The sequence below is a fragment of the Neomonachus schauinslandi genome, chromosome 9 (genome assembly GCF_002201575.2).
Source record: "Neomonachus schauinslandi chromosome 9, ASM220157v2, whole genome shotgun sequence".
Taxonomy (NCBI): domain Eukaryota; kingdom Metazoa; phylum Chordata; class Mammalia; order Carnivora; family Phocidae; genus Neomonachus; species Neomonachus schauinslandi.
Window position 1 is genome coordinate 51,951,897 of NC_058411.1, and position 10,008 is coordinate 51,961,904.

General features: G+C 36.4%; 1 protein-coding gene across 5 annotated transcripts in view; it reads left to right on the forward strand.

Moving 5' to 3' along the window:
- FKBP3 (FKBP prolyl isomerase 3) overlaps nt 1-10,008 on the forward strand; it is a 17,539-nt gene that overhangs the window by 4,394 nt on the left and 3,137 nt on the right. For 3 of the 5 annotated variants that reach the window (XM_021701324.1, XM_044917760.1, XM_021701326.1), the window contains exons 3-5: nt 260-367; nt 8,243-8,378; nt 8,857-8,924. In XM_021701324.1, the coding sequence (XP_021556999.1) occupies nt 260-367; nt 8,243-8,378; nt 8,857-8,924 (312 nt within the window). The remainder of the gene's footprint in view (nt 1-259; nt 368-8,242; nt 8,379-8,856; nt 8,925-10,008) is intronic. The other 2 variants (XM_044917759.1, XM_021701325.2) reach the window with 2 other exon arrangements.

The following is a 10,008-nucleotide window of genomic DNA, read 5'->3' on the forward strand; positions in this document are numbered from 1 at the left end:
TGGCTCAGTCGTTAAGCGTCTGCCTTCGGCTCAGGTCATGATCCCAGAGTCCTGGGATCGAGCCCCGCATCGGGCTCCCTGCTCCGCGGGAAGCCTGCGTCTCCCTCTCCCACTCCCCCTGCTTGTGTTCCCTCTCTCACTGTGTCTCTCTCTGTCAAATAAATAAAATCTTTAAAAAAAAAAAAAAGAAAATCTAGATGTCCCTTCTAGCTTTTAACCTGTCCTGAATATGGTAAACATTAGAACATTTTCCTTACAGCGTTTCAAGGGTACTGAAAGTATAAGTAAAGTGTCTGAGCAGGTGAAAAATGTGAAGCTTAATGAAGATAAACCCAAAGAAACCAAGTCTGAAGAGACTCTGGATGAGGTTTGTATATAATATTATTTTATTTCTCATGTGAATTTGAGAAAAGTATTTGTTTACAGCACTGATTTCTCATAAGGGGTGGTTGAGTATGGCTACTTTGAGTGAACCAAACACTGATTTGGAGTGTGTTATCTCCCTTAGGTGTACTGAATCAGGAAAAAAACATGTAAGAACCAGCGCTTCACAGTTAATAAGCCTTTCCTATAAAATACCTCTAGCTTTGTATTTTGTATTTCTTCTATGTCTGACCAGAACTTCTGAGCTTCCAAAGCCATTTAAAGGTCCTGATTCTATAGCCAAGTTGGACTGAGTGAAAGAAATTTCACTGTGATTATTTTTAGCTTTTTCTAATGTACATGGTATCCTTGGCAATAAAAATAGTCCAGGCTTGGCTACAGGGTGTGGGGTAATCTGTCTCATCTTTCCCAACATAGGTTTTACATTTTGGTACAAAGGTTTGAAGAACCAGATAAAACCATTTCTGCAAATGGACAGCCTCAGTAGAGCCAAGGACAGCAGTTAGAACAGCCACAATAGAGCTGAACTGATTATAATCTTGCCACTTCTGATAATACCTTGCTAATTAAGCTCACTCATTCCTAGCAGTCTTAGTATCAGTGATAATTATCTAATAATAATATTTGGATATTTGTAGACAGAGTGTAAGTTCAAATGTAGAATTATAGAAGTTTATATTGACTAAAGCTAGTTAATTCACATGATATTTTCTTGTTGGTTGAAAAGCACAAATTAATGTTCGTGGATATGTACACACAATAAAGCAATTTTGAGGTTTATCACATCTAATATTATTTGATAAATGTTATATATACTGGGCAAATACTGAGCAGCTACTAAGGTAAATAAAGGTATAATAAAAGGATTGCAAAAGCTATTGGTAAAATAGTTTACCCTCCAGAAAATAACAATAAAGTAGGTATGAGACAACAGATTGTATATCATTAAGAGGTTAAGAAAAAGAGAGCTACAAATAAAAGGGTGTAAGGGCTGGAACAATCTAAAGGGATCTTGTGAGGATCCTAAAGTATATCCCTTTTTTAAAGACTTCTTTTCTCAGGGGCACCTGGTGGCACAGTCAGTTGAGTGTCCAGCTCTTGGTTTCAGCTCAGGATGTGATCTCAGGGTCGTGAGATCGAGCCCCGCATCAGGCTCCATGCTCAGCACAGTCTGCCTAAGATTCTCCCTCCCCCCCCCCCCCCCCCCGCCCCCCTTCTCTCAAATAAATAAAACTTTAAAAAAAAAAAAAAAATAAAAATAAAATGCAAATCTGATTCTGTAACTTCTCTTTAAAACTCTTAATTGGCTGTTCAGTGACCTGAAGATTAAAAAAAAGTTTCCTAACATGTGCTACATGTCTTTCCAGCCTCATCTCATACCACTGTCTCCTTCACTTCTCCCTTGCAGACTATACTATTTTCATGCTATGCCCTGCTATAAAAATGCTCTTCTCTGTTATAAGCCTTTCCCCAATCGCCTACCTCAAAGAAACCTCTCCCAGCCTATAGCTATACTGGGTTAGGTCGCTGTGTCATTCCTATCTTAGCACTTGTGCTTCCGCTTTAGGTCTCATAAACCCATACAGTTATACACATGACTGTATTCTCTGCTGGCATGAGGGTCAGGACTATGTCTACCACCTCCCCTACCTATCTTCAGTTTCTAACACATGGAACATGCTCAAATATTTCTTGAATTAATAATAGGGATAATTATGTAACATACTCATTTTTAGAGGCTATGATGTGATCCAGTTAACTGAAATTGTAATGATTACTCTCAAAGTTCCTTTATCTCTGTATCTACAAGTATCTAGTTCAGATCTAGTCTCAAGAATGTAGTTCTTTTCGGGGTGCCTGGGTGGCTCAGTCATTGGGCGTCTGTCTTCAGCTCAGGTCATGATCCCAGCGTCCTGGTATTGAGCCCCGCCTCAGGCTCCTTGCTTGGCAGGAGGCCTGCTTCTCCCTCTCCCACTCCCCCTGCTTGTGTTCCTTCTCTCGCTGTGTCTCTCTCTGTCAAATAAATAAATAAAATCTTTAAAAAAAAAAAAAAAAGAATGTAGTTCTTTTCATCACTCTCAACTAAGAAATTGCTGCAGAGCCAAGAAATTATCTAAAAGCCAGGTCGATTCAAGCACATAACTCAGCTATAGCCTTGGGACTGATCTGATTTCTCACCATGAACTAAACAGGTTCTTGCAGTGAAACCCAAAATCAGATCAAATAACTACAGTGGCATTTCTCAAAGTGTGTTATATAGGTCCCAAAAGGTCCAAATTGTTTTCTGGCATCATCAAAACCTGTACTACTTGAAGATTCACAGTGCATGTTAGCTGATGACAACTCTGAGAAGTCATGCAGAATAGAGGCATCTTTAACTTTAGTGTTTCCCAAACTTAATTATGGTAGACCCCTTTTCTTCTCTAACAGTGTTAACAATGCTAAGGAATAAGTGATCTGTAAAAGATACTTCGTGAAACACTGAAATGGAGGCTATCCCTGGGCAGACTGGCACCTTCACCATTAAGACTGAGCCATAATCACCAATTTAATGGGGTTTTTTTGCATTATTCTAGGGCCTAGATTTAATGTAGATAACACAATATGCCCAAGCAACTTGGGACAACAAATGGGAAAACAGTGAAATGATATTAAGATTTAAAATGTGGTTATTGTTCACTAATCGTACCTTATCCATTCAAATAGTTATGTGTGATTTCTTTAATAAAGTCTTAAGATAGTCTAATATTTTTGCATAGAAAATTTACATAGTCATTCTCATATTACCAGATTTTGTAAGTCAACCATATTTTTTAAATATCATTTATTTTTCTGATATAAAAATATTTGTATGCTATTTTTGAAATAGAAAATAGAAAAGTATAGAGAATACATAATATTCCAACACCTAGAAATGAACATGTTTAACATTTCAGAATGTTGTCTTTGAATATTTTCTAAGTGCATATTAATTTAAATATTTGAGATATTACTATAGTTAGAAATTTCTATTGATTTTTCACTTTATAAGAATTTTTCCACATTATAAAAAACTGAGTATTAGATTACCATAAACATGTGGTTATTTTACCACTACCACAAAGATTTTTTTTCCTAAGCTTCAGATTACTTCTTTTTTTTTAAAGATTTTATTTATTTATTCATGAGAGAGAGAGAGTGAGGGGCAGAAGAAGCAGGCTTCCCGGAAGGAGCAGGGAGCCTGATGCAGGACTCGATCCCAGGACCCTGGGATCATGACCTGAGCCAAAGTCAGACACTTAACCATCTGAGCCACCCAGGCGCCCTTCAGATTACATCTTGAGCATATATTTGTATGAATAGTATTATTATTATCACACTTCTAACCTTTTAAAATTGCATTCCAAAGAGATGGCACCAGTTTACACTGCTGCTTGTAGACACCTGACCATTTATAGTAGCATTTTTCATTAAAACAAGCTTGGAATGGGAGCATCAGCAAGAAAGTTAATGTTTGCTTTTGTAATGATACATGCACTCATGCTGTAGATGTGACTTGATTTAGGAAGGCAGCCTAGCTTTAGTTGGAAGTGCTAATTCTTAGGCTCTAAATTGAATATGGCTTTATACTCTATGCAGGCATTACTTTCTGGTATAAAAGACTATCAGGTAGCTGTAAGGTTAAATGAGTTGACATAAGAAAAATAAAATGAATTGTGTAATACCTGACATTCCATATGCGCTTGAGTAAAGTGATAAAGAGCATGGGACTTATATGCACGCTTCCTGGTTTCCAGTCCTACTCAGCCACTTGGGAGCTGTAGGTCCATAAGCAAGTTGCTTAACCACTCTATCCTTATAGTTCCTTTTTTGTAAAATAGGAATAATAGTACCTAATTCATAAGGTAATAACAATTAAGAGTTAATTTATGTAAAACATTTGGATAGTGCCCAGCACATAGAGGGTACTCAGTAGTTGCCAACTATTTTAACTAATACCAGTAGAGGTTAACTACCATTAGTACAATTATTTGAAGTATTTAGGCATAGTGGAAGGAACAGGGGCTTTGGATTCAGACAAACCCAAATCCATATTCATTCTCTACTACTCATCAACTCTGTTGCAAATTCCCTGACTCACAGTCTCTTCATCTGCAAAAATGCAAGTAGGTGATACCTTCTTCAGAGGATTAAGAGTAAGTGGGGATCATATGTGTTATGTAACTGGCAAATAGATGTTTAATGTCTATTATTTTCTTTTCCCATTATTAAATGTTTTGTAGTGTAAAATTCTATATATTCTTTTTAAGTTTTTATTTTAATTCGTTAGTTAACATTAGTTAACAATAGTGTTATATTCATTTCAGGTGTACAATATAGTAATTCAGCACTTCCACATATCACCTGGTGCTCATCACCACAAGTGGACTTCTTAATCCCATCACCTGTTTAACCCTTCTCCCCCCACCCCCCACCGACCTCCCCTCTGGTAACATCAAGTTTGTTCTCTACAGTTAAGAGTCTGTTTCTTGGTTTGTCTGTCTTGTCTGTCTGTCTGTCTCTTACTTTTTTCCTTTTGCTTCTTTGTTTCTTAAATTCCACATAAGTGAAATTATATGGTATTTGTCTTTCTCTGACTTACTTCCCTTAGCATTATACTTTAGCTCCATCCATGTCACTTCAAAGGTACGATTTCATTCTTTTTTTATGGCTGAATAATATTCCATTGTATATATATACTACATCTTCTTTATCCATTCATCAATCAGTGGACACTTGGCCTGCTTCCTTATCTTGGTTTTTGTAAATAACGCTGCTATAAACATAGGGGTGCATGTATCCCTTTGAATTAGTGTTCTTTTTTCAGTAAATACTCAGTAGTGCAATTGCTATTTTTAACTTTTTGAGGAAGCTCCATACTGTTTTCCACAGTGGCTGCACCCAGTTTGCATTCCCACCAACACTGCAAGAGGGTTCCCCTTTCTCCACATCCTCACCAATACCTGTTGTTTCTTGTGTTGTTGATTTTTTTTTTTTTAGATTTTATTTATTTATTTGACAGAGAGAGACATAGCAAGAGAGGGAACACAAGCAGGGGGAGTGAGAGAGGGAGAAGCAGGCTTCCTGCCAAGCAGGGTGCCCGATGCGGGGCTCGATCCCAGGACCCTGGGATCATGACCTGAACCGAAGGCAGACGCTTAACGACTGAGCCACCCAGGCGCCCCTGTGTTGTTGATTTTAACTATTCTGACAGGTGTGAGGTGATATCTCATTGTAGTTTTGATTTGCATTTCCCTGATGATAAGTGATGAGCATCTTTTTTTTTACGATTTTATTAATTTTGTCAGACCAAATAAGCACAAGTAGGGGGAGCAACGGGCAGAGGGAGAGGGAGAGGCAGACTCCGTGCTGCAAGGAGCCCGATGCGGGACTTGATCCCAGGACCCTGGGATCATGACCTGAGCTGAAGGCAGACCCAGGCGTCCCAGTGAGCATCTTTTCATGTGTCTGTTGGCCATCTGGATGTCTTCTTTGGAGAAATGTCTGTTCATGTCTTCTGCCCATTTTTAAATGGGATTATTTCTTTTTTGGGTGTTGAGTTGTGTAAGTTCTTTATATATTTTGGATACTCTTTATCAGCTATGTCATTTGCAGATACCTTCTCCCATTCCATAGGTTGCCTTTAAGTTGTGTTGATTGTTCCCTCTGCAGAAACTTATTTTGATGTAGTCCCAATAGTTTATTTTTGCTTTTATTTCCCTTGCCTCAAGAGATGTATCTAGAAAGAAGTTGCTACAGCCGATGTTAGAGACCTTACTTCCTATGCCCTCTTCTAGGATTTTTATGGTTTCAAGTCTCACATTTAAATTTTCAGTCCATTTTGAATTTATTTTTGTGTATGGTGAATGAAAATGGTCCAGTTTCACTCTTTTGCATGTTGCTACCCAGTTTTCCCAAGATCATTTGTTGAAGAGACTTTTTCCCATTGGATATTCTTTCCTGCTTTGTCAAAGATTAATTGACTATATAGTTTTGGGCTTATTTCTGGGTTTTCTGTTCTGTTCTTTTGATCTGTGTATCTGTTTTTGTGCCAGTACCATACTGTTTTGATCACGACTGCTTTGTAATAGAACTTGATGTCCAGAATTATGCCACCAGCTTTGCTTTTCTTTTTCAAGGTTGCTTTGGCTATTTGGAGTCTTTTCTGATTCCATACAAATTTTAGGATTGTTTATTCTAGCTCTGTGGAAAATGATGTTGGTATTTTGATAGGGATTGCATTAAACATAGTAGATTGCTTTGAGCAGTATAGACATTCTAACAATATCTGTTCTTCCAATCCCTGAGCATGGAATGTCTTTTCCTTTCTTTGTATCCTTTGTTTCTTTTTATCAATGTTTTATGCTTTTCAGAGCAAGGTCTTTCACCTGTTTGGTTAGGTTTATTCCTAGGTATCCTATTTTGGGTGCAACTGTAAATGGGATTGTTTTCTTAATATCTCTTTGATGCTTCATTATTGGTATATAGAAATGCAACAGATTTCTGTACATTGATTTTGTATCCTGTGACTTTACTGAATTCATTTATCAGTTCTAGCAGTTTTTTGCTGGAGTCTTTCAGGTTTTCTATATAAATTCTATATATTCTTTTTTTAAAAATTCTATACGTTCTTAAATTTGATTAAGAAATTGCTTTTCTCCCAGAAGGGAAGTAGGTTGGGAGGATGGGTGAAGTAGGTGAAGGGGATTAAGAATACACTTACCTTGATGAGTGCTGAGTAATGTATAGAATTATTGAATCACTATTGTGCACCTGAAACTAATATAACACTGTATGTTAATTACACTGGAATTAAATAATAATTTCTAAAACATTTAAAAAAATAAAAATGGGCTTAATATTGATACATTGACTTTTAAAGATTAGTTTCTTTAATGCATCACAATATTTGAAATAGTATAAATAATAATCATACTGATAAGAACCAAAGACTGTATTATGGGAGGCAGAACACAACATAGTCTATAATGAGCTTTGTTTAGCATTATAAAATCTATGACAATTTTTACATAGGATAGATAAAATAGCTCAAGTATTTGAGCAGCATTTGACATTAGTAATTGTAAGGCAATAATAAAGGCCTGGCATAAATTAGTCTTTCTCTTTCAACTTACTATCCATTTACATTTCAGTTTATCATACATATTTTTTTATCAATAATAAACTGATACTTTATCAGTATTAAAGTACTGCAAAAAATAAACTGCTTTTCTCACATATATGAATCACCACTCATTAGCCTTTACCTTTCTTTAAAAAAGAGCCTGATAATCCTGCTTTGTTCTAGCAAATGTCTGTTACAGTAATTTATACTGACAATTCTGTTTATTATATGAACTTACAAGTTCAGAAACAAATGGAACATTACTGTATTCGTTCTAAATTTAGTAACGTCAAGTATTGGTGCTAAACAACTCAAATCTTTGAAAAAACTGTCACAATGTTTTATTTAGTGCCTTATGATTTTATAGGAATTAAATAGTAATGGTATTTCTAACCTTGGAAAATAATAGGATTTATTTTATGGTTTGTTGAATAATAGAATTTTGTCAAAAGAACATTTGTTTCCAAGGTAGCTGGAAGTTACTTGAAATTAAGTTATAGATAGGCTATTTACTAATATTCTCACCACAGACTTGCAATTAGATGGTGAGTTTTTTTAAACTAAGACGTGAACCAGAGGCAAAATGGTCTGTTACCGCATCTGTGAAGCTCTGTGACCAGACTTGGGTCACAGTTGGCTATGTAAGAATTCTCTTTGTCATCCTTCTAAAAGAAGGATGTGAGTTACTGTGTGTTGTTTTTGTTTGTTTTTTAGGGTCCACCAAAATATATAAAATCTGTTCTTAAAAAAGGAGATAAAACCAACTTTCCCAAAAAGGGAGATGTTGTTCACTGCTGGTATACAGGAACACTACAGGATGGGACTGTTTTTGATACTAATATTCAAACGAGTAAGTCTAAATGTAATCTTATCTTTTTAGCTTTAAGGCATTGCATAATATTTGTGTGGTACATGAACAGTTGGCTGTACCTTTCTCTTGGCTGTCACTTTTTTCCAGAAGTCTTTTGCACCTGTGATTTACTTGGACTCAGAGGTCTTCAGTTCACTATTTATTGGCTGGGTGAAGAAATACCTCTTGGTCATTGGGGAGCAAAAAATAAGCTTAGTCTAAACTTGGTTAATGTCCCAAAGTTGAGGCTTTCATTTTTAATGTAAAAAGCAGAATAGAGTGCTGTTTTAGTAGTGTAAATATTATCTCCCCCCTTTTGACTATTTTTACACACAGAATTTTCTTGATGAGTTAGTTTTCTGAATTTTTCTTTTCAAATGCATAATATGGTGAGTTCTAAAATTAAAGACTTAAATCACTGTGTTTTTCCACTGGAACTTAATTTCATCATGCATTATAAGGAAAATTTGTTTTACAGGTTCAAAGAAGAAGAAAAATGCCAAGCCTGTAAGTTTTAAGGTTGGAATAGGCAAAGTTATCAGAGGAGTAAGTAAAAAATGGCAATGAATCAGATATTCTGGCACATGCTTCATGTGGTATGGCACCATAATTAGGATTGGGGATATGACGAAAACAGTCTTTGGAGTCTGACAAATCAGGTGCTATCATTGCTAACTGATCTGGCACAAGTTTTCTGGGTCTTGCTTATGGATGGTACAATCTTCCTCAAGGTTGCTAAACAATTAAATATGCATAACTACAGTGCATGGAGACTCAAATATTTTCTTCTTGCTTACCCCTTTTATTATTTTTCATCATAAATTCTTCATCAGCAAGTTTGGCTTTCTAAATTTAAGATTCTTTTAAAACGGGCGCCTGGGTGGCTCAGTTGGTTAGGCGACTGCCTTCGGCTCAGGTCATGATCTTGGAGTCCCGGGATCGAGTCCCACATCAGGCTCCCTGCTCAGCAGGGAGTCTGCTTCTCCCTCTGACCCTCCTCCCTCTCATGCTCTCTGTCTCTCATTCTCTTTCTCGCAAATAAATAAAATCTTAAAAAAAAAAAAAAAATTAAGATTCTTTTAAAACGTTACATAGTTGTTGTACCACTTACTCATGATAGAGAAAGGTAAAATATGTTTCACTGAAGTACTTAATGATAGAAGCAAAAGTTTGTTCTGGGCCTTTTCACCTCTCACAACCGGGGTTCAAACACCAGGAAATCTTTCAAACATAAGTATGCTTTTTTTACCTACCCTTACAAGGGAGAGATAATAGAAGGAAACTTTGAGAAAAGGGGAAGAAGGTAGGATTGAGCTGTACTGACCAATGCAGTGTACAAAAGGAGGTAATAAAGCAGGGCTGATTATTGGCTTCACTGAATTCAAGTTGTTATTCCAGGGCCCATTAAAATGTCTTTATTCACAACATCAAACATTATAACTGAAATGCCTATTAAATGCACTGTGAGAACCCTGTGTTATTCTTTATACTCTAAGTCCTAAAATATGGCTCAATCATATTCAAAGCCCAAAACAGATTATAAAACGTCTTGAAACTAAAGGTTTAGTTGAAAATAACCTTAACCGGGGCGCCTGGGTGGCTCAGTCGTTAAGCGTCTGCCTTCGGCTCA